The following is a 25,128-nucleotide window of genomic DNA, read 5'->3' as shown; positions in this document are numbered from 1 at the left end:
AGTGGGTTTGGGGGAGTGAAGGTGACAGACACATGGCCGAGGCTTACCTGTCCCCCCCCCCCGTCTATGATTTAAAGCTTTTCTTTCACTGCACTGCTTTAAAACATCTGGCTCCAGAGGCATTTAAGGTCTTGACTGATAACCTGCGGACTGCTTCTTAATCTCCAGCTCCAGTGAATATACGATACGGAGCAACAAGAAAAGTCTTTTTCTCTCTTCGCTTTAATCCTCAACATTGCTTATCTTTTTCTTTGTACTGCCAAGATGTCATCTAGTCAGAAAGCCAACCACAGAAACACTGTGGTTGGATTTCTCTAAGAAGCACAGACTGCACAAAATTCCAGTATACTCACTGTGGTGAAGCTGCAAATGTGTGGCTGTGAGCGGCGCCTATAAAACTCATGCAACCTCTGGTGATGGTGGTGCGATAGAGGCAGCGCTCGGGGTAGCTGATTCTAGCTCCCTGTTGTTTTTCATAGTGGTCAGAGTGATAAAGAAAAGTTCAGAGGAAGCGAGTTCAATTGTAAACATCGAAACTTTCTTTCAGGGAAGTCACATTTAAACTCTGTTACCAGGTATTACCAGGAAGTTCAAGCTACTGAAACTGGCTTTTTCTTAGAAATGAAATGGTGTAAATATAACTCTAGGTCAGGTTTTCAAGATCTTTCGAGATTAGGGCATCTGCACTGTTCACTGAATAACATTTAAGACCTTTTTATATCAGATATTAGGTCTATTAGTACATTATTATTGAGTACATGAATTTATTGACCTTTATATAACATTTTTAAATACTTGCCAACTGTATATTAACTTTATGTAATGCCTAGTAATATGATTAATCATATAATGTGATCTGGACTCAAATAACATTTTTTTACTAAAGTTTTGGCTAAAATTGACATTTGCTACTGTAGCTGCAGGGGCTAAATTGTTTGCAACAGGTCTACTTACTGAATCTAAGGATTAAACATCCTCCTACACAACAAGTTACATACAAAAAAAATTAGAAGTAATGTTATGGTCTGCAGCAAGCAAGAAAACATGCCGTAAAAACTAAAATATTTTCAATCTTTTTAATACCTTTCCAGTGCCAGAGTTGTCAAACTCATTCCAGTTCACAGGCCAAACACTGCTCAATTTGATCTCAAGTGGGCCAGACCAGTAAAACCAGTGTATAACAACCTCTAAATGGCAACACCTCCAAATTTTCCCATTTTCAGTGTAAGAAAAAAAAGTACATTCTGAAAAGTTCATAATGAATGAACCATCTATTTAGAAACAGATGATGAACAGCCTGAAAATGTGCTTTCTCAACAATGTCTCAGTTTTTCCACATTCAGTCAGTTTGCTGTCATTACAATAAACAGATCGCAGTGGACCAACAAATGCACAAAGCTTTTATGTATTCTGAAACTGAGCAACAATATATTATTTTACTTTATCATTTAAACAAGTTGTCAAGATCTAGAAATTTTCCATTAACTTCCACTCCTGTGTAGTAGTGCTGCATCACCACAAAACACCAACTAAAGTGGAAGCTACAGAGGAAGAAGGTAAATATATCCTCTGCCTTTCAAACTGTTTACAAATCAAATTTTTGGCGGTGCTTCAGGAACAGTAGTATTGTTCTAACATAGATACAGATTATCTTGTACTGAAGCTGCTGACAATATTTTGCACAATGTTCAATAGCTTTAAATTTGATCACAAAAATCAAAAATCTATATTATTTTAATTCTATAAATTCAATTCTGGTTTGGAATTAATGACATCATCAAGTGGGACAGATAGGAACCTTTGGTGGGCCAGTTCTGGCCTGCGGGACATGTTTGAGACCCCTGCTCTAGGCCTCAGTTTTTCAAGGGAACTGAATTCAGTGCATTTTAAGACTTTTCAAGATGTATAAAGTGAATACGAAGTGTTGAAATTCCTCTATAGCAATAGTTTCCATTTCACTTCCAGAACCGGGGGTTAAATACATATTTTAATGTAATTTTAGCCAACTGAAATACCTTTATGTCAATGTTATATAAATAAACCACCTCTCTCTATCTAAAATAAAGGGAAAGGATATTTTAGAACAATCACACCTCCAAAGAAAATACACCCAAGCCCTCCCTCCTCATAATGTGATGGGAGGTTGAGTCCTTGATGTGATGCCAAGCGGCCCATTTTAGTCAACTCCACCTCTGCTGACCCGAGACCCAACACACAGAGAGGTGTTCATTCAGACAGGTGGGGCGGCCACTTAGCCAGGGTGGAAGCACGTGTATGCATGGGGACACATGGACACACACAAACACATGCACCATCTTATGAGTCTCCCTGTGGTCGAAGTGTGGGCCAAAGTGTCGTAGCTCGACTTTAGTCTGCCCCTCTCCTCTCCTGCAGGTAAACGCCCTGGCCAGTAGCATATCCCTGCATCTGCGTGTAAGAGGGGAGAAACCACAGGGCCCCACAGACGAGCTCCATCAACAGGCCCTCTATTCATCTGCAGGGCCGAAACACTGGGCCCTCTGACGAAGCTCCGGCACCTGGCTGCGGATGGACGCAACATCAGAGGCTGGGTGGCGGCAGCACCGGTCGCCACACCTGAATAAACCCCCCCGGCCCACATCAAATGGCACGGCTGGCCCATTTGAAAACCTGAGAGCACGAGAGCTGAGAGAAGCGAGCATAAAAAAGGCGGCCAGGAGAGCCGTGGAGGGCTGTAGGATTGGCTGTACAAACAGCGCACTCAGGTGCTGCTGCAGACTACTGTTTTCATTAACAGGAGTGAAGAAGAAACTGAGCCCTGCACAGGACAGGGAGGAGGAGGAGGAGGAGGAGAACGAGAAGAGAAACACACACACACATACAAAGACGATAGAGTGTATTTATACAGGTGCCTCTAATATTGGAGCAGGGAGGGAGACACACCTCAAAAAGACAGGGAAGCATCTATACCAGGTCTGGGAATCCTCCAAGGACTGGGTCGGGCCTTACTTTGATTTCTCTACAGTCAGAGTAGGAGGTGCACGTATTAGGGCAAGTACCAGGCAGGAATTTCATCGTGCCCCCTCAGTCTGGCCTTACACCCCTCAAGAAAATGATCAGTGAACACTCAGCATCCCCAGATATGACTGACTTCCCATGTCCCAGCACTTAAATTAAAAAAAAAAAAAAAAAAAAAAGGATAAAAATAAAATTCATTCTTTCTGTGGACTTGAAAATAGACAGACTGATATATTGGCTGGGTCACAGCTGTATCTAATTTGTTTTATAGTCAGCATTTTATGTGCATTTCATCCTTTTGCTTAATTCATGTTTAATATATAGATATTTTTTATATTATTTCTGTTGAACTGTAAAATATCCTGCCTACATTTACACATCTTTGTCTTATCTAAGTGTTTGATAATGACATTTGAGGGATCCCTGTGATATCGGCTCATATATCCGGTGCGAACATTGGTCACACAATACTCCTAGCACAAATTTTTATAAACTTTAAGTCATGTATAGGTCAACAGTACTCTAGAACTCTTTGCCCAAAGATGTGATATCTACTGTTAATTAAAAAAACAGCTTTTATAAAGCATACAAAGAGTTCAGTTAACTTTTGTATTACTTTATATCTGTTTGTTTTCTTTGAATTACATTCAGTTGCACTGGTATTTGTTATCATTTCATTGTTAATTTAACTCATCTGTATATCTGCTGCAACCATCTGATTGTTTTTATATTGTAACTGTACTTTATTTTTGTATGTCTGCATTGTATTTATATATTCAGGATCCCAGGAGGACTAGAGGGACATCCATGTTCTTCTAATGGGGATCCTTAATAAACATAAACATATTCATATCAGATTTTTTTTTACCTCCCTAATATCACTATCAGCACTGTCCCCAAAAATCCAGTATCAGTCACCACTCTTCTTAAAATCAGTGTTTTGTTTGATGGCCTTGATGCCCTGGGATTTGGCCTCTGTGGCCTTAAAAAGGAAAACAATAAAGACGTGGCCTCTAAAATGATAAATTCCAGGCCTGGAAAGTAAAATCCAAACACACGACAATCATGGTGGACAAGCTTTAAACTTAATGGTGCAAAAAAAATTGTGCAAAGCAAACAAATGTGAGAACATTTCCTCCTCTTATTGGCATACTACTGCTTCTACTACTACATCAGAAAAAAAATCACAAACTATTTCTCATTAATTACAAAGTATTGTGTGCCAAACAAACAACAACAACAAAAACACTGGAATAACATCTGCTTATAAAACTAATGAACTTGTGTTTCTGTCAGGCATTTTCTTTTTTCTTTTATTTTCTTTTATTGGGTCAAAAAGTAAAAACTGTATTCATAATTTTTAAATTATGTAAACGCTGTTTTGTTTGTTTCTTTTAAAAGTGAAAAAAAGAAGGCAAAACTAAACTTATTCCCATGCAAATAAATCTAAATTTTATTTGCATGGATCTCTTTCCCAGAAATAAAAGTCCTCTTCTGTAATTGATGTAATTTTGTTTTCAGGCTGCGCACTTCCTCTTCAGTAATCAATGTAATTGTGCAATCATTAATGAAGAAGGAAAAACATTTCCAAATCATCTGGAGTTCATCATCAGTTTGTTTATGGCCGTGTTTGTGCAGGAATAAATATCCTCAAGTGACATTATTTAGATGTCCATTAATGGGGCCTTAATAATTTAATTTATTGTAATTATGTTGGTTCATTAGTTTAATTTGTATATTTAACCTCAGTGTTATAATGCTGCAGTCCATTAGGACAAACATTAAATAACAGCATTCTAAACAGCCGAACAGAGCGCTGTATGGAACGACACAACTAACTAAAACACTAATTGTCATTAATACTGTCCCCTGAGTGTGTAATTATTTACAGCACTCGGGTCTAATCAAAACAAACACTTTCCCAGTTTTTCTAAAATTGTCTTTTGCCCTTAAACAAAAGAGAGAGCAGCTGTGACATCACAGGGCCGCTCAGTGAGTCATGTTGTGAAAACAACAATTTCCTGAGTTCATTTTCCTTTTCCATTATCTATTTTTCTTGTGGTGCGCTTGTGGTGGTGAAGAGACACCGATGCCAAAGACAAAGCAACACAGGGCACGGGGGAAAACTACAGTAGGTCCGCCACATTTTACAGATTTTAAATGCACTCCCATATACATAAAACCATATGCAAAAAAAAGGAGACTTTTGCTCCAGACACAAATCTTTCTTACTGACTCGATTCTGTTCTTGGTCTTTCAGGCAGGCAGGGATTTTTGCAGATATTTTCCTACTCATTTTGGCCAATTGCAATGCCGACACAGATTTACGCACAAATTTCTTCACACCTAATTGCAGAGAACATCAGCTCTCTCTTGTAGTGGAATTAACAATGGCCTACTCTTTTCACGATGGCCCACAGATGCAGATCTTGAATAAGCAAACAACTGCTAACAGATTTTTTTCACTAGTGCCTGTTTCTCTTTCTCTTTCTTCACAAATTTGTCGTAATGATCAGTATTACAGCTCTTGAGATGGGGAATTAAACTTGTACTGTTGAAGGAATGCGATTTGGCTTCTCCTCACATGACCGACACTGAACAGTCACTGCAAAAAAAACAAGTCGAGCAACAGTTTGGGACACTTCAAAAAAACCTCCACACCTCAGATATAGGCCATCTTATCAGCAGAATGATCGGCAGAAATGATCAGTTCATTTTGTACCAATAGGAAATTTCACTGTAAAGCATTTATGGGCCAATAATGATGATGTGCCGATTTGATCATGCATCCCTAGAGCATATAAACAGAGCTGCTCACTGTGAGAGTGAATATAAGCTTCAGTCGCATGATACGGTTATTAAACACAGCAAACTGAAGCAGGACTAAGAATCCAACAGTAAAATCATCATGAATAGCTAAATCACCAGTAACCCGAGAAACCCTGTCTTATTTGACCATCAAACTTTAGAGGAAAAGACAGGAAAAGAAAGGGAAAACAATACACCCCCACAGTATCATCTTGTCTACAGAACACACTGTCAGATAAGAGAAAAACTAAGATAAATGAACTCAGCTCTTGTTTGCCAGTCTATTTTTGGCTTTGACTCAGTCTGGCCTGGTTCATGGGTAGTTACTCATGCTGATTTTGGATTGAACCCTGATCCACCGCACCACACCAGGATACTTACTAAACCAGCATGCCGTGACAGGCTCACTTTAGTCTACAACTGTGTGCAATCCAGGCGGATTTAAGTGGAGCTAATAGAGCCGAAATAGCCCTCATATCATTTCCAACCACTGCGCAACGACCAGTCAATAATCTGGATGCAGCAGTTAGAGATCATGTTGGTGAGAGTATCTTTTTATTTGGTCTGGACAGTTTATTTATGCAGTACTTGCTTGCTGAGTCGCTGGATTTTCCAACCCGCGGTGAGAGGCCATAAAGCGGGCCATTCTCCCAGTCACTGATGGTCCCTCGCCATAAAAACCCTCCCAGAACCACCAACACCACTGAGGGGGAGTAAACACTCTCACCCCTTATAAGAGCAGCACGAGGGCCTCCATTAATGCAGGATGGCCAGTGTCACGCACTCTTTAATTAAGTACTTCATGAAAATGCTTTTTATTGCCTTGGGTGTGACGTAGATGTCATAAAAGATGGCTTGCTGATTCTGTTTTTGGCCCCTGGTAGAAGAATCTGCTCCAGTGGCCAATGATCTCTCTCTGTGGAAGAACAGTAAAATTTTAAGCACACAGCATCATCTTTTCTCTGTAGCACACAGTGTGTTATTTAGATTAGTGTATCCTGATCCAACCAGGAACTTGTTTTACAAGTAATATCAAGTTTTAGTTACTATTTTAACATGTACATAAGTATCACATAGCTATCATTTAAGTAATCTATATAATACACAAAATAAATACTGTCAAGAAAAAAAGATGAGTTTCGGTGCAGTAGGCCTTCCTGTGACATTAGGGATTATCCATCTTGCACATGTACAGATTAAATCGTACAAGCGGAGTCACTTGTAGCCAGGATTGATGTAATGTGTGCGCCCCCTGTGTAAAACTTTCCCATCATTGTTGTTTTTCCTCTGACAGAATTTTCTTACCAATATTTGAGGTGACAGAGAACTCAGAATTGGCCGAACTGCAGTTGGATTTGTAAAACTTATTTAATTTCATTCTCTCCGACCAACCAACTTCACAGGAGCTCAAGAAATCATGTCTGTGGCAGCCTTGTTGTTCACGGTTTAGACTTCCAAGTGTAATTTTACATATATAGATCTGTGGTAAAGACACGCTATAAACCACAAGACTAATAGCTGTTCAGATGTTGCGTCTTTTGCGTGCCCGCGTTCATGGAAATGCATGACAAGTGCACTCAAAAATGGTAGCGACGGCATCGCAGCACACTTTTGCTGCATGTCCGTGGCGCACAGAGATGGAAAACTGACAACGTTTTCGACTGCAACAAGTGCACCACAGGTCATCTATTAACTCTACTGAATTAGCTCCAGAGGATTTGCTTCACCATGTCTGTGAAATACGTCAGAAAGGTCAACCCGGAGCTGTACGTACATATCGTCATGCTCACCAGCGTATGCAAAGGCACCCCTGAACAAGTATAATCAGCTGCTCATCCGTGTCCTGTGGAGCTGATTGCTCCATGATGACAGTGGCAACCTCCCAAGCACCTTGGTCAAAAAGATAAAAGTGGAACAGCTAGCATTTTCTGAATCTGAACATCTGAATGACCCCTAAAACTTCATTTCCACTGCATGGTACTGCTCAGCTCTACTCAGTTTGACTCAGTTTTGGGACAAGGTAATTTTCTCAATTTTGTTTTCCACCGTAGATAGTACTCCTTCAATGTAGGCAGAATTCTAAACTGATTGCCATAGCAAAGCCACTTGAAATTGCCATGACATCATCTTTAACAGGGTAAAAACCCAGCAACAATGGAGGATATCAAAGGCATGGCTTGTTTCAGCAAGTCAAAATACTGCAGTAAAAAACACAGAGTTTGGGAAACCCAAAATCAGAACTCATTTAAAGTGGAAAACTGTTTTATGATGCTCCATAACTGACTAGTCACATCTCAGTGTAATGCAATGCAGAAGAAATAAATAGGACATGGTTCTGTTTTTCAGCTAGGCAACTCAAAGACCAGTCATTGTGGACAGCTCTGTTCAATTTACAATGCATTAATTTGCAGTCTGTGATGCAAGAGTACTTACAGAGAACATTTTCTGCAACAAATTTAGCATATCCAGAAAACTGCATTACCACATACATTGCTATAATGTCCATGTGACATTGTGAAACACACTGAACCTCAGTGGAGAAAAAACTTTTTAAGTCAGAGCTGATTAATTTCTCTCCAAGCTGCCTAAAATTGGAATTATCTTTAGGGTCCCAATCCTTCCATCCATCCGAAGTGGAAAAAGCAGCGCACATGAAAAATGTTCCAACTGATCGCATGGCAGTGTTTACCAAATGCAGACACAGCACAATGGGGGCAATGAACATCTGTGTTAAAGTTTTGACAGGTTTTGACTTAAGGCCTGCACACACTGCAGCAATCAAAATGTCCCCGATCAACATACTGCCTGTAAGAACAAGCCAATTTCAGTTTTGACTGTGCAGCACTATACTGCCAGCTTAACTGTTGCATTTATGTTGGTTGTATTTTGGAAGAGTGAGAGCAATTAAACTAATTCTAATACATCCAAGTAAGTAAAGGTAGAGTGGAGGTCAGCAACCACATAAAAAGCTGAGAGTCTGTAATGAGATTAACTACTGAAGCCCTCCGTGCACAGCTCTGCTGTCCAGAGAATATGAATCAATGTGTGGCTGTTTTACTGCACCAAGACTATTTTCTGTCTTTTTTATGCTCTAGAAATTGGCTGAAAGTCAAGAAACTGGGGCACAATTTGTTCTTTTCTTTCTTAGTCTCTTTCACTATCTTTTCATAAAGCACCGGCACCCGGGCAGCTTTTCTTGCTGCAGGGCAGGAGGCCACGGATCTTACCCCATCCGTTTGTCTGTGTGCATATGTGTGTGCATTAGTGTCTTGTGCATGTGCCCAAAGTGGGCCCTTGCCTAGTCTAGTTTGTCATTCTAATACTTGGCAGTGAAGCCAAAAATATTAAGAGGATTTATTGGATATTTTCACATTGGATTCACAGTTGAATCTTGCATAAAGCCCCATAAAATAACTTCTTAGTCAGCATGTTTTGGAGCACAAAGTTGAGGAGAGGAGAGTGCATGCTGTTGGGGGGGGATTTATTTCACCAACATTTCTTATAGTGACAATATTCAAGGTTAAAAAAAGTCTCCTGTGACAGAAACCATGACTACTTTACAGATTTTTCCACTTGACTAAACACCACATGTTTGAAACAGTCATCTGTGCCATCTATATCAGAGTACAGTGTAAAAGACAGACATACAGAGGCCACACAGACAAAAAGTCAATTTGTTCAGAGCTTTGCACAAAAGACGCCAGTTGCTCAGCAGAGAGAGGCCCCTACTTGAAGAGGACAGGCCATGATGCATGTGTCTCTGCCTGCAATCCCTCCTGTGGCGCTGCAGTGGGTTTTCATTGTTTATCTCCGGCTAGCTTGTAAGAGGGAAACTAATTAAGAGCTGTCTGCAGGTGGCCCATGCAGGCTTTTACAGGTCTGAAGAGGAGGAGGAGGAGGAGGAGGAGGAGGAGGAGGAGGAGGAGGAGGAGGAGGAGAGGGGAAGAGATCCTAGACACACCCAGCAGGAGGAAGGAGCAACTGCCTCAGGTCACAAGATGACAGGCGTTGATCTGGTGCTACCAGACAGAGAAAAGAACCAGTGGCCGTAGTGAAGAGACTTCCTAACTTGCAGATCCCATCTTAACTGTTTGGTAACCATGGTAACTAGGGTTAGGACCTGATTTGGGAAGAAAAAAAAAGTTACAGATTAACAGTCTCTAAGTCAATGTTCTTGTCCTAACTTAAGTTTGGACATGTGTATTACACAAGCATCCTAACTGTCCATTTTTTTTTTTTTTTGGTGATAGAATGTTTTATTAAACCAAAATTTTGGAAAAAAAAGATAATGCACAATAATAAACAACATAACACAAGCCAGAGCAATTAACAGCCAAAAATCAACAGTGCAATATTGCAACAGGACAAACAGCTGCGAAACAGAACACAACCAAGTAAGATGGCTAGATCCACTTCTTCAGTTTTTCAGCCGTAGACAACCACAAATCAATATCAGACTCCTTAACTCCAATCACCATCAATGACCATCTCCGAGTAAATTATATAAAGAAATGTGAAAATCTAGTCGCTAAATGAGAGCTGGCTGGGGTGTTTACACCTCACAACACTTTCCAAAATCTTAAATAAACTCTCCTAACTTCAGGAAAACTGTTCTTATTTTCACTTTTCCACCTGTAGTAGGGGAGAGCAGCCTTGAATGTAACATGTCACAGTTGTAACACGAACATTATCTCATCATGATGTCATCATATCAACATGGCGCCAGTGTAGTTCTTAACATCCCTGAGGGAAAAATATTAATTCTCTTTTATTTCCCAAGTCAGCAATTTTCCTCTACAGATGTTACAAAAATCTCCACCTTATCTGTTTTGATTTAAGTGCCTATTGTTGTTTTTGCTCCATTTTTATATGCTTTGGTACGGTCACAAAATTGGGAGTGTTAGTTGCTACGTAACAGACATAAAAGCTGCTTAGCAATATTTGATTGAGTATTTATTTCCTTCTGTAAAGCCTTTCTTTCATTCTGTTTCTCCTATAATATCAATTTGGGAAAAATCCTATAGAATCCTATCTTAACTTAAGGTTTTTGTTCTGAGACAGAGTTCTCTTCTTTTTTGAAGTAGAGGCAGAGAGATGATGCAGTTATACAGAGAACAGAAGGAGAAAAAAAAGTGTTGCAACAGAGAGCAGGCAAAAAGAGAAAGATAGGACACAATCACTGCAATCAGCTAAACAAGGCCTTCCTCTGTTTGGGGCCTAAGAAGTGTACTTGGAAACATTTACTCATTCTCCAAGAGGGTAAATGTCAATCTGCTTTGGGCTGGATTTAGCAGCAGCAACCCCGCTGGGGTTTGTTATGATTTCATTCAACAGTTAATCAGTAAATCTCAGAAATTTACATCCTCAAAGTGTACTGCTGTACACACACACCGTATCATATCAAACCAAATCGTAACAAAATCAAGCCTCATTTAAACAGGGCCAAGTAAACAAATAGTGCAGGAACAGTGTTTACAGTCAGAAGGGAAGAGCTGTGTTGACAGTTGTGGAACAAGTGTATGTGCTTTTTTTTTTTCTATGTGAGATATTTCATAAAATCCAACAAATCACCGTAAGCTGGTTTTACACAAACAAACAAAGCAATAATAAAGATTTATCTTCTCAGAGGGGAACAAGTGTGCTTGTGTGTGTTTGTGTAGGTGGGTGTGTGTCTGTATGTTTTGGGTTGAGAGGAGCAAAAGACATGATTGCGTGCGGACGCTGCCCTGCACCACTTCCTCTTCAGAAGCCCAGAGACGTCACAGCCAGCTGTATTGATGCCTCTCACATGTGAACTAACACACACACACACACACACACACACACACACACACACACACACACACACACACATTTTAGGGGTTGTCTGCTTCCTCAAAGCCCAACAAACAGTGGAACGTTCCAGCCAGTGCTGTCACAGAGAAATAAAAGTGATAGAGGCACCAGAAATGTAGAATAACAAGCACCAAACTTAACTAAAGGAAAGCACCAGCTCGAGCCAAATTTACATTTACAGGCTGGAAAGTATGGAGACAGAACTGAAGAGAAAACTGATACAGTGTGTGTATGTGCATGCAAGCTGCCTCAGGCAGCACGGGTGGATGTGGTGGCCAGATAAGGATGCCAAATGACAGTGCTGTCCTCGGTGGCGTGACACCAGGGGCAAAACAAACCAGCTGTTATGGGAGTGTGCCCAGCATGGCCCAAATCTAAGCTTGGCTGTTACAGCTGAGTTATGGGCACAGAAGCCCTGCAATGGATACAAATAGACACTGTCTGTCTCTGCAGCTGGAAGACTCGCTCTCTAGCACACTCGGGCATTAACATCCAGTGGTCCCAAAATGCACACGCAAATACAAATGCACGAAAAAGGCAATTAAAAAAAAAAAAAACATGCAGAAACATGTACACGTATCCAGGCCATGAGATGACATATCCTGAATTTTACTTGACAAATTACCATGAAAGTCACAGTGTGATTTTTAAAAATGTTCACACAAGTCCTTCATCTGTTTAAGGGCTTATGCAGTAATTAAGAGTAATATAAAATGTTCTCAAACAGTTCACTGTATTATCTAGTTGATAGTAACAAAGGTTGTATTAATGATGCAGTGAGCAAACAGGCACCCAGAACAACAGGCTATAGGTCCTTTTATGGCATACTGTACCAGCATGTTGCCTGCATTCTGTAAAAGAGTATAGCGCCATCTTCTGTTAGGAGATCAGGGGCTAGATTACTTCTACACATGACAAGTTTCTGTCAGTCTTTTCACAGAGTATTCAGTGCCACATTAGGAGCACTTTGGGCTTCAGCATCTGCTGATTTGACAGTAATACACAGTGTAGCTCGTGTGGCAATGCAACTTGTCACTTTGTAGTTGTGCAACAGTTTCCCAAACATCAGGGTTCACGCCAAAACCTCTCAATATTAAAAAAAGGAGGAATTTCAAATTTGTTTGACATCTGTTTATACACTGTATCAGTCATTTCATGATGAACAATAGAGACAAGGTCACTATCAAGGCTGTAAAAGTTACATTTTTAGTGGGAATGGTAGTTTTTGCATTTAATTTTCACAAGAAATATTTAAAAAATGATTATATCTCTTTGTTGGGGTCTAGTCTGTACCAAACAAACATTTCCTCGCCTGCAGAAAATAATTTGAAAGATGGGGAATATCTGCGTCACTGCAAGCCTTCATTTATTGGTATGTTGGGACTCATTTTATCTTAAAATTGTAGCACTTGAGATTTTACAGTTTTACAGTTATTGAGATTAATAATATTTTTTTTTCACAGTCTGCAGGTTGTTAACTTAAAAGAAGAAAAACAATATTCTATTTTGTGTGCCTAGGACAGTTTTTTTTCCTTTTTGTAGTGGTATCAAAACAGGTATAAGGTATCATTTTTATATTAGTATTGTATTAAAGTTTAAAATTCTGGTATTGTGACATTAGTTACTATATATTTAGGTGCCAATCAAGTGTAGACACTATATATGCGAGAAAAAATGTTTGGCTATGTATGAAGCTCTTATTCTTAAGCGCTAATAAAAAGCAACAGGTTTCATCTAGAAAAGAAAAACAGCTCAGGAAATAAAATATGAGAAACTGTAATCACATTTTCCAGGAGTGGCGCACATGTCAAGTTTTAAATGATTAGTACGATTTTGGGTAGGTGGTTAGTCATGGTTTCTATGATACGTACAAGATGACGTTTCCTATGGTCTCCATTCAACCAGCAGATAAGATCAGAGTGGATGGAAGGACGGGGAAGTGGAGAAAAGGAAAAACATTGAGAAGAATAAGAATAGCGGGAGCCAGTACAGTACCTTGCAGAATTTAAGTTGTGTGTGGAGAGAGAGTCCTGGACCAATGCCACGAACGGGCAGGTCAAAAGACTGCAAGAGAGAGAGGAAGCATTCTGCTGCTCATAACTATTGTTTTACTGTTAAAGTTTGTTTTGTTAACGTTTTTTAACTGAATTAAAGGATTGGATCACCGTTTAGATCATTTGTAACTAAATTGGGAGAAACCATGTAAGATTTCCACCCTTTACGGTAATGATTCTGTATTCTCCCGTACAAAAAGTTCACTAAACTTTTTGTTTTCAAGAGGGCACAGAGAGGAGAATGAAGAATGAAGCAAAAGGCCAGAGATTAGGCTGAGCAGCAGACGTGACTGTAGACTTGCAGGGCAAACTGAGGGAGCAGAATCCCAATGAGGCAGAAATACTGTTCACAGTTATGAACAACATCCACGGACATACATCTTCAGTATGTAACATTATGTGACAATATATCAAATATCGCAATAAAAAATGTGTCAATACTCTAACGGACTGTGACGATATCTACTGTGATATTGCATGGTTAATTCTTTTATTATTTTATTTTATAAAAGGACAGCTACTGACTGCTGAATAGCCTTTGTTTTTGCAATTGTACACACTTAACTCAAACATTAATTAATTCTTTGCACATGCTTAGGTTGGCTACTTTTATTTTATTTTGTTAAAGAAGGACTTAGAGTTACTTCAAGTAGAAAAAAAAGGCGTACACATTAGATTTATTATTTAGCCTATTAAAGGATATTTTCTCAAGTCGTCATTTTTCTTTGTTTTTTAATATTGCAATATATGTATCATGTCATATAGTATTACAGGCTTTTTATACTGACATTATTGCACCCTGAGCTTTTGGTATCATTCCATCTGTAATCTACAGGATGAGGCCAGACACACACTTACATACTGAGAATAAGTGATTTCTTTGAAGAAACTGGCTGCTGTCTGTGCAATACCATACTGAGAAAGGACCGCACTGAGTAGCTATTACATCAAACCCAGTTCAATTCATTTGAAAACCAATATATATAAAACACTGTGTGTTGCAGCACCGGTTGGCCTATACACAGATACACACCAAGACTGGCCAGAAAATGGAGCCACCAAAAGTATATGAATGATTTTTAGTTGATTTTCATTAAGGAGAAAGTTCTGTTGACCCAAAACTAAACTAAAATATGGGCAGTTCACACAAGCTTTCTTCATTAGGAAAATAAAATAAATGCACATACACTACAAGCCCATACAAAGGACTAAAAAAGGACAACACAAGTACTAAAAATACAGCATGCAATATGTCACAGCACAATTAGTGTATTGGCAAGAATCTAGCAATACAATACATACCATGTAACAGGAGTTATGCTTCAATATATTGCGATACTTTAAGCAAAGTGATATATTGCTATTTTCTGGTCTAATTTTAGGAAAACTGTTACACTAAAGAACACACCACCATATACATAAAATCTGAGTTTAAAAAGTTTACTTTTTTGCACAATCAGAACAGTGAATACAGAAAACAACACTGCTATCTAGTGGTGGGAGGTTTAAACACAACACAAAATGAACCACAGCCACAAGTCTGTGCACGTATCACTTTTTCACGATACAGTCTTTTTGAGAATCGATACAGTATCACAAAACATGACATCATGATACTCAAGTGTATCGATATTTTCTTACACCCCAAAGCACAAGACAACACTCAAACTTCATCTCCAAGCCCTCAGTGAACATGCACTGTCACCTGAGGCGTTAAAGGGTGTTGCAGATCACTACAATGGATGTGCACTATCTATTATTAATGACAGGGAAGAACAATGTACACACAACATCAACTACAGCCCCTGTGTAGCATTACAGCGTTTTTAAAGCCCATAATCTACTGAAAGCTTCTGTATCCAGTCCTACGGGACCTTGGTATCACCTGCCTGCTCTGTATGTAATCATCTAATCTGGATGCGATGATGAAACATGACTCGATCGCAGTGGGAAAAGCTCTCTACCAGTCTCCCACTACTGGGATTAAGCCAAACAATAGCGTTGTTTGCATGTTGTCCATGCAAACTCCTTCCATTTTGCTTCTATGTGAACACCTGTAGTAACTGTTGATAGCATAAACTTGTGAAAACACCACATGGGAAAGCTGGTCTGTTGATACTGGTGAAAAGAACAGGACTCAGTAGAGAAATAATGGGGAGTAAATTGTTTTTGTAGCTCTGCTGCAGCATGTTTACCCAGGAAGTGAGGAAAATCTAATTACATCAGGATGACATTTTGATTCACATTAAGGGAGCTCATTTGAATGAGGTCAGCGGGAGGAAGGAACACCATCAAAACGCATTTGCAACTCACACAGCAAATAACAGCCTATGAGGGCATGTGGTGACAAGCCATCCGGTACCTTAACATGTCCTACAACCTATTGAGAGGGATTTCTTTGACATTTCCCTCCAGACTAAAGGGATAATCCCCTTTATAACTCTCTGTACCTGATATGGCCTTGGCCCTCAAGAGTCTATTTAACCCTCAAGAGAGTTCAACAAAACAACTTCATTTAGAGAGCAGCTAGAGGGGCTCTCTGCTCTGACAAAAGGCCTTTAGGTACTACGACGAGGAGGGAAATCAGTTAAGAATGGAGGTCAGTGCGGGGTGATGGATCGGAGGGAGATGAGGGCTCCGGAGAAGAGCAGAGGGGACATTTTTTGAGACTTACTGATTTTTGTTCGTCACCACAGGCAGGGGAATGTCCTCACTCATGTAGTCCAGCTCATCAGTCAGACTGTTGGCGCGGGAGATGTCGATAGAGGTGCTGTTATCATGACTCCTCTTTACTGTGGAGAACAGAGATAACAGATAATATTTTCAGTACCATCATATGCTTGTAAACTGTACAGAGATGAGATGGCCATAATTTATACTGAAGAAGTGTTTTTTCCCAAATAATTAATCATTTTGATTGGAAAGAAAAATGAAGCTAACAGACGCATTATACGAATTCACATAAATATTAAAGGTCATAATTCCTCATAGAGGACTTCATTTCTTGTGTAAAAGGTACTATGCAAAATTTTCAGAAAAATCCTTGTTATTAGCAACACTGGTAGCTATTAAGACAACTGCAGTCAGCATCGTGTTGCTCATTGTAGATAGATGCGAGCAAGCATCCTCAAAATCAGCAGAAACAGTGACGTGATGACATAACACTCACTTAACATGATTTACTGACATCATGTTGATAGATGAGGTAAGTAAAGTTAAGCTTGTGTTGTGGTTGATGTCAGTTGCTTGTTGACGTTGGCAGACTCTGGAAGCACACATAAACATCCTGTCCTTTTGATTTACCCAACAAACCATCCCTAGGGAAGGTCTACCTTTTTAAAATTATATTACAATGGGAACTTTACTTTTAAAAATAACCTGTAACCATTAAAAAGTAACTTCTTACATAACAGCATTAACTAGTGAAAAAAGTAACTTGTTAGAATTCTTTTGCATTACCAAAAATGAACATGCTACAGGTTTTTAAGCATATTGGTTATGTTGTTCAATAATGAAACAGCAAACTGTGCAGAGGCCTATTACGTAACTGAAAATAAAACAGCTCCAGCTTGTATAGCCTACAGTACATCATGATTCAACATGCAGCTGATGAACCAGTTATCTTCTCACAACACATGCCTGCACACAAACTATAAAAGTACACAGGGTTTTCAAATCGCACAAGCTCAGCTGTTCTTCTGTTGAGGCTTCCAAGACTAAGGGTTGACTTGAGGTATTCTGCGATTTCAGCGTCTACCAAGACTGTTGGCTGTCTGTCCTCTGTCTTAAGTGCAAAAAAGTTACCCTCAGTTTCCTCGGGTGGTGAAAATGCAGTAAAATTGTAACTGTAACATACTGCCTATTTGAAAACAGCAGTGTACTTGAATTGCAAAACTTTTGTGTAAATGTTGCTTGTTGCAACAAAAAAGTAATCTGCGTACTCTAATGCTTTTCAGCACTAATTGCAATCCATTCTCGCATCAGCAATACAAATAATACATGTCAGCTGCTTCACATAGTACCTTTAAAGTGAATAACAGTTCCAAGACAAATAACGAATTGGAGTCCAAGGCAAAGTAAGCTGAGAAGTGCAGATACATTTAATTGTGAGTTAAAGAAATAGAAAAGATACCTGGAGAGCCAGGGCAGCTCAGAGTGAAAGATGACCAAGAGTGATGAGGAGGGCCTGAAGGCATGCAAAACATTACAACAGAAGAGAAGAAAGACAGGAGAAAAAGGAAAAATGCTGAAACAAAGACCCATTATATTAATGGGTTTCCTTTGTTCAACAGTCTGGTGTACAACAGTTCAATTTCTGCATTAACAAGGAGCTTTTCACTAGTATGCAAAGAAATATATACAGAAGAAACTGAGTGATTTTGGTGGAATTGGAATGATCTGAGAAAAAAGTATTTTTGAACAATTTATAAGTGGAAACAGAAATTGCAGTGCTTCAGATCAACACTGCAGCTGGCTGACTGGCTGCTGGCTCGGCTAAAACAACAGCAAAGAACAACATGTGTCGCGGGGTCTTGACCTGCAGTCAGACTGTCAGAGTCTGAGTTTGACAAGTCTGTCCTCCAAGCCGCCAGGCCTCCACTGTGATGAAGAATGGAGGCGAATCTGTGCCCAAGAACAGAATGGCCATTCCAATTCAAGCAAAATCCATTCAACCTCTCTTGTGCTCCATCATCGAGTTTGTTCAACATTGTCCAGTCCGGAAGCAGAGACGGCGATTGAGAGAGAGAGAGAGAGAGAGAGAGAGAGAGAGAGGGAAGGAGAGAAAGTGAGGAGGGGGAGGGGAGTAACCAGAGCTAACAAGAGCCACCTTTAACCTCAACTTCAGCTCACTGAAGGAGACATGAACTGGCTTATCGGCTACACAAACAGGATAAGTGTTTATTAACAACATGTCGTTTATCTGTCCCATCGCTGGAAATGTGTTTGGTTGTATGATCCAAGAGCAGAAGAGGGGGAAAGACAGAAGAAATGCAAAGAGAGACGGCGAGATGGAGGTACAAAGAAAAGGGGGGAGGGATTCTCACAGACAGGGAGGTGGGTGAGGCCAGACAGATAAGTGGAGCGATAAGCCGGACACTGACTAAATCAAACAAAGACCAGTTTATTTCTGACCACTGGAGCTCCACAATGGCCGCTTATCAACTCACCACAAACCCCCCTCCCTCCCTCCCTCACTTTCGTGTCCCAGTCTAGGTCCCCATGGTCCCCTGTCCATTCCTAGCCAGGCCAGCCCTGTTCCTCACCCGTGGTGTTGGCAGGGCACCCAGTAAAGAAAACAGGCCAGGTCAACCCAGGACCAGTGTCTGACTCCCTCTGCTTGGCTCTGGTTTGGTCCGGTTGGGGACAAAGGCCCAGCCAGCCAGCGAGTCTAATTAAAATACTGTCTGGGCCACATTAAAAAGGCAGGCTAGCTAATGATTAACACAGAGGAGTTTTTAATAGGAGAAAAAGAAGTACTTAACCAGTGGAAGGGGCTACTGGTTAGACAGTGCAGTAGTCACATATACATTACACACTTACCCTTATTGTTTGAAGAATAATAGACATATAAAGGAGCCTTTTTTGTTGTTTTCTTGTGCCTTACATTTTGATATCTTTTTGATAATTTACATTCAAGACTACAGAGTGCAAACTTGACATCACTGACCTCATTTCTGTAACAAAATGTTATAGAAATGATTCCAAAAATGGGGGCGTTAGAATGACTCACCTGGTTGTCTGAACACTCTGGCGATTCCTGCAAAGAAAAGCAGAAATGTCGTTAATATGGGAGTGCAATATGGCTGGAATCTGAGCAGAAATGACAACTGACATAATCAACAGTCTCTATCAGTTCCTGCTTTGCAACGCACCAGCATATTTGTTGCAGAAAATTCCCCTCCTTGATTGACAGGGGCAATAAGTTTGATGTCTGCTGTCAAGCACTTCACCTGAGGGTGTATATTCATTTTTTTATATTTTTTCATGGCTGCTCTTAATTAGAGACTGGTGTTAAAATGGGCAGATATTATTACATATTTTACCTCTCCCTGTTTTTTTAATGATGGGATTATTGTTGTAAGTTATTGTGTGCATCATGACATGGTAGTTGAGTTAACAAAAGAACTGCAAGAGAAAAACAGATACACTCAATTCACACAATTTTGACGAGGATATACAGGACCAAATGCAGCTCTCTTCTCAAATTTACTGAGCTTTATAGTAAGTTTCACTTCATTGTTTAGCTGTCTGGCTCGCAACTTTACTGTCTCAAAGCGCCGTTTGTTGCAGGAAGCTATTTTCAGAGAAGAAGCTCTATAAACCCACTGTACCCTGTCTTCTCAGCACAAAATGGTAAAGAGACACAGTCATGAGACTCGCTGGGCAAAACTAAAAAGGCAGAGAAAACTGGACAGTCTTGGCCAAAAACACAACTCCAAATGAATGTTGATGTTGCTCAATAAGTGCTGGATGTGTAAATGAGCAACCGTTTGCTCACAGGTTTGCGACATCAACTTAAATGTGACGATATGTCAATGTTGTGTCCATAACTAGTTTCCACTGCCCCAAAGTGGCCCAAAAAATCTTTTATTTCAGGCTAAAAGAGAAAAAAACACAAAACCATGCAACTTATATTACCTGAATCATAAACCCCAGCATTTCTATGTATTGTTAAGGATTCCAGCGGCCCAGTACCAAGTTGAAAGAGTGATGTTAAAACAATAAATAAAACAGCAGCAGCCCTGGTGTAGACAGTTAAGATTGCAGATGCCTGTTTTATGGCTGGATCTGAAGCAGAGATCATACAGTCCCACGCTGTTTCAACCCTACACATTGTCATTAGTGACAGCAGGCTGCAGGCTTCCTTACATGGTTTTATGTCATCCACAGCCTGGCCAATTCTTTTTTCCACTTCATCGTCTCAGCATGTGTATCTATTTATTTATGTTTGTATGTTTGTTTGACTTTGATTTGATTACTTTTTCCACATGAACTTAAGACATATGTTGTCTTCTTCATTATCAAAGGTCCACACAATTAGGAAGGAAACGAAACGACTTTTCCCCTCATAAGTGGTTGGTCTTCTAGTGATGGTTTGCCTTTAAGTCAAGTTTATGTCACTCCAGCTCCTTTTATGATTGCACGCTTTGACAGGAAAAACTCATAAAGTGCATTTATTAACCTGAAGTCTGGGTCAATTCATTTGGCGGGGATGTCTTTTAACACAGGAAGTTAAAGCACCGCCCCCTTGACCAACCAGACAGCAATGATATACTGCGTGTATAGACCCGGATTTAAAAAAAACCCCACATTTTCTATTGTCATGTACGAGTGCTGGCAGCAATTATAGAACCACAATGGGTCAGATTTTTGTAATTATCTGAATACTTCATGATCTGAAATCAACACCATTATTTTATTTGCACATTTTCAGCCTGACGACAAAAGGAAACTTGACTTTGGCACAACTGCAGCAATATCTGTAAACTGCAAGGGGTATAACAAGAAATTCCCACTTGTAACCTTGAAAAGCCCTTATTTTAAAGTTTTTCCACTTAAGCCTAGTGTGAGTGTCTGTGGCCAGCAAAGGGGACAAGTGAAGCAGTAAAGAGCTTGTAACCGTGACCTCTAATCACCACTGAGACTGTAATAGCTTCCATCTGGCCTACTGAAGACACCTGGCAGCCATCTTGGGTCTAAGGGGATTAGGATAGGGCCTCTGTTTACTGTGTGAAAATGAGAAACCAGCACATAACAACTCCTCCCATAATGTGTAATGGTCTCCACTGTTTGTATCAAATGAGAGAACCAAACTGAAAACCGCATTCAGGCTGTCTATTCTATAAATACTTCGTACTTCAATGACAATGACAGAATTGTGAATGTGACTGTGAGTCTACAGCTGCTGTGTGACGTTGTAGTCAGGAATCGCTTTGAGCTATATGCTCATGATGACAATATTGGCATGTTGATGTTTAGCAGGTACAATTTTTACCTGAGTTTAGCATGTTAGCATGATAACACTGAATAGTTAAAAAAGACTGATTCAACTCTTTACTCAAGTAAAAGTAAAAAAAAAGGTCCAGACTCTGAAATCTACTCAAAGTATTAAAGTAAAACGTCGCCCAGTGAAGGATGTTTCTACAGGCTGTTTGTGCAAAGCTAAATGAACGTCACCTTTACTCCACAGTCGATTCTCCCTCTCTTGTCATTTTCATCTTGTTACGTCGATATGCACTGATGGATTCACCAAGAAAATGTCTTTTCTATGTGTTATTGTTCCATCTGTTTAGGTTGAAATCAGTCTTGAACTTACTCAACTTACTCAAGTCAAGTACAGATACCTGAAAACTGGGAATGTAATTAATTTTACAGGTATTTGATCGTAAATGTTGGACAAACTGATCATTGAACTGATTGATTGCACTCAATGAAAAAGTAAAGGATCACTACAGTTTTTAAAACTCATCATGAGGGGGACAAGAATGTCTGAACCGAACTTAATGGCAATCTGTGCAACGGTCCTCAAGACTCAAACCAAAGTCAGTCTCGTTCTTGCGATGGAGGAAAAGTCTCGGGGGTCATCAAAAGACGTCCGTATAAAAGTTCTTCAGGTAGTTGTATGCAGCTGCAATGTTTCAGCCTGGACAAAAGTGTTGAACAAACTGAACAACCGACTAGACATAACCATCCCAAGGGCCGTGTCACTAGCATGGCTAAGAAACAAAATAGAGTTTGGCCGGTGAAGCACAATAAATCATCTCTACCTTCTGTCGTTGCCAGATTTTCTCACACATGTATAATTTTTACCATTAAATTTCTCCACAAAGACTGAACTAATGAGATGACGGAGTTATTATGATTTAACATGATCTCTTGCCACGCAGCAGCAGTAACGGTAGTGAGCGCCCAACAGAGTCCAGAGTGAGCATACGTCACCATCTTTAGCCACTCACTGTCATCAGATCTGTGTGAAACAGTAAACTGTTGGGTTTCTTGTTTCTAGCGTTTTAAAAAATCATGCATTTTTAGATTTGGAAACAGAATTATTTGGGGGGCCATTTTTTAAGTTTATCTACAGAATTCAAAATCAGGATCACAAACACCAACACAAGCTGACAGCCTATATATCTAACGCAGTAAAAATGTTTTTTATCATGGAGTTTTTTGGGCTTTTAAATGCCCTGAAAGCAAAAACAAATCTAACTTTTACTGAAATAATGGATTTCCAAGGCCTTTAAGGCAGCATGACATCATTTCACGGCCCTCAACACGCATTATTTCATCAAAGAAAATTGTATTAAGAGGAACAGAAAAAAGTTTTCATTACTGCAGTAATTCACTTCGTCAAATGTCCTCCACATGACACCCGCCTTTGCTGCCAGCTGGCCTGGAACTATATTAAAACAGCACAGATAACTTCACGATATTCAGTGCACTTCAAAAACGCCTTCTTCAAAGAACATGGCCGTCTGAGGTGTAAAGGTTTGAATAAAAATCTGTTATTAAGAGGTCCAAAATGAAGTCAGTTTAATCAAGCAGTAATAAAACAGGGCTCAGTGCTTTCATGTACAATCTTGGCTAGTTGACTTGCCTGGGACTGAGTTGTTAGAATAAAGGGATTTTATAGAGGTTAGCTGATTTTCTGTGAAAAACATGCACCAGAGTTAGTGGACCTCAGACTGAAGAGCAGAGGAGAGCAGATGTTCTCCAGGCAGCCCAGAAAGAATATTCAGATGTAACCTCTCTCACCAACAATTTGATTAGTTACATGTAACATGTGATTCCAATTCATAATTTTTAGTGAGAAACTTAAAAAGAAGGGGACAGTGGACTGAATATTAAGATGTCACAGAGAAGTTGACCTCTGACCTTTTGCATATAAACTGTCATCACTTCATTATTTTATCGAAACAGACATTTGTGTGAAATGTGTCAATATGAGACCATGAAACCGACAAAATAAAACATGTGGCAATTAACCTTGGTATTTATTCGGTTTCAATTTGGACATTGTTCATTACAGGAACATAGGAGGAATGCTCCTTCTGGACTATTACCTTCAATAGCCCCCCTTGGCTCTTCCTGGAAAAATGAGACATCTTTCTTCTCTACAGAGTCATCAATGTGATCGTAGGTGATCTGGGGGATCGATACAGCCCTCTCTGAGGCCACACCCATGGAGCCATTACCCCTGGACTTCAGCCGCCTCTTGGTCGTCCTTTTCTGACAGACAGAGGAAACATGAACCCAGTTAATACACAAGAATTGCTGGATTGTCATGATGATAGATTGTAATCACAATTATAGAGTCTTGAAGAGTCATTCTGACCATTTTTCTCCAGCAAGTCACAATTCTGGATCCAGCAAAATTTCACTGATCCAGGTGGGGCCCCCTCTTTCCAGGGAAACGTCCATACAGTCTTACAAACTCTGTTCATTTGGCCCATCAGAGGCAAAATTATTTTGAGAGACTAACAAAAAAGCCCAATGAGTCACAGGGACATGCAAACCCCCTCAACCGCAATAATGTGGCTTGGAGAAGAAAGGCCTCAGTTCATGCAGAAAAAAAAATCATAACATATTAAGGAAACAATTAATTCAATAAGTGAAGTGTTGCCTACAATGTTTGCTGCAGGTGTTTCTATGTTTTGTGTATTATTTGACAAGAGGGGTCTGTTGTGGTAAGTAGGTCTGTCACAGTAACTACTTCTATTGGACAATTTGAGAAAAAAATTGCGATAAACAATATTGTCTTTTTAGAACTATTTTAATACCTCAGATATGATATTATAGCATAATAATGCACCCGAGAGCAGTTAACTTTGAGTTTTTACATTGAAAATGCTTAGGCGCTGCTCCCAAGTCCTATAAAGTTAAAAATTATTGAGGTATGTTGTGTGATTGTGCAAAGTTGATGACATAATTATTGTGACAGGGTTTTTCCAACATCACTTTTGACATGCCGAGCTGTACCCGGCATTTCCTGATTTTGCTGTTTCATAATAAAAGCTTTCGAATAACAAAATGTTATGGTACTTTTATTGTTTGTTATAGGAAACAAGGAGTTTTTCAGCCCCTTGACTCAAGATAAGCTCATCATCAGTTGAAGACACATCATCAGTTGGGTGGTTCTGTTGTAACGGAGATGCAAATCCCCGCCGTGCTGGGACAAACCATGCCACAGACTATTTTGTAACCTAAAGCAGCCCTCTTCGCTGCACTTGCTGATGTATGCTGTCGAGGTGAACACCTTCACTGAAAGCGCTGGTTATTTATCTTTTTATGTTGCTCCACAGTTGGATCACTTCCAGCACTAGAGTAGGGATTAGTCTTAGTGTAAATCATTTATACTCCATTTAACATGCACATCTTTTAAGACTTAGCAACACATTGCACAGTGTTAAGAAGGCAGACTGCGCCAGAAACACTG

General features: G+C 39.8%; 1 protein-coding gene across 2 annotated transcripts in view; it reads right to left on the bottom strand.

Annotated features, from left to right (window-relative positions):
• The window catches only part of kcnq1.2 (potassium voltage-gated channel, KQT-like subfamily, member 1.2), a 220,935-nt gene that overhangs the window by 156,753 nt on the left and 39,054 nt on the right, over nucleotides 1-25,128 (bottom strand). Inside the window, exons 11-14 of one of the 2 annotated variants that reach the window (XM_084733895.1) lie at nucleotides 23,756-23,921; nucleotides 19,426-19,452; nucleotides 17,827-17,880; nucleotides 16,369-16,486 (exon numbers count right to left, since the gene is read on the bottom strand). In XM_084733895.1, the coding sequence (XP_084590021.1) occupies nucleotides 16,369-16,486; nucleotides 17,827-17,880; nucleotides 19,426-19,452; nucleotides 23,756-23,921 (365 nt within the window). The remainder of the gene's footprint in view (nucleotides 1-16,368; nucleotides 16,487-17,826; nucleotides 17,881-19,425; nucleotides 19,453-23,755; nucleotides 23,922-25,128) is intronic. The other variant, XM_084733896.1, reaches the window with a different exon arrangement.

Source organism: Lutjanus erythropterus, chromosome 13, assembly GCF_056507025.1.
Source record: "Lutjanus erythropterus isolate fLutEry1 chromosome 13, fLutEry1.hap2, whole genome shotgun sequence".
NCBI lineage: Eukaryota > Metazoa > Chordata > Actinopteri > Lutjaniformes > Lutjanidae > Lutjanus > Lutjanus erythropterus.
Note: the sequence above shows the minus strand (reverse complement) of the source record. Positions and strands in the feature narration are given on the sequence as shown.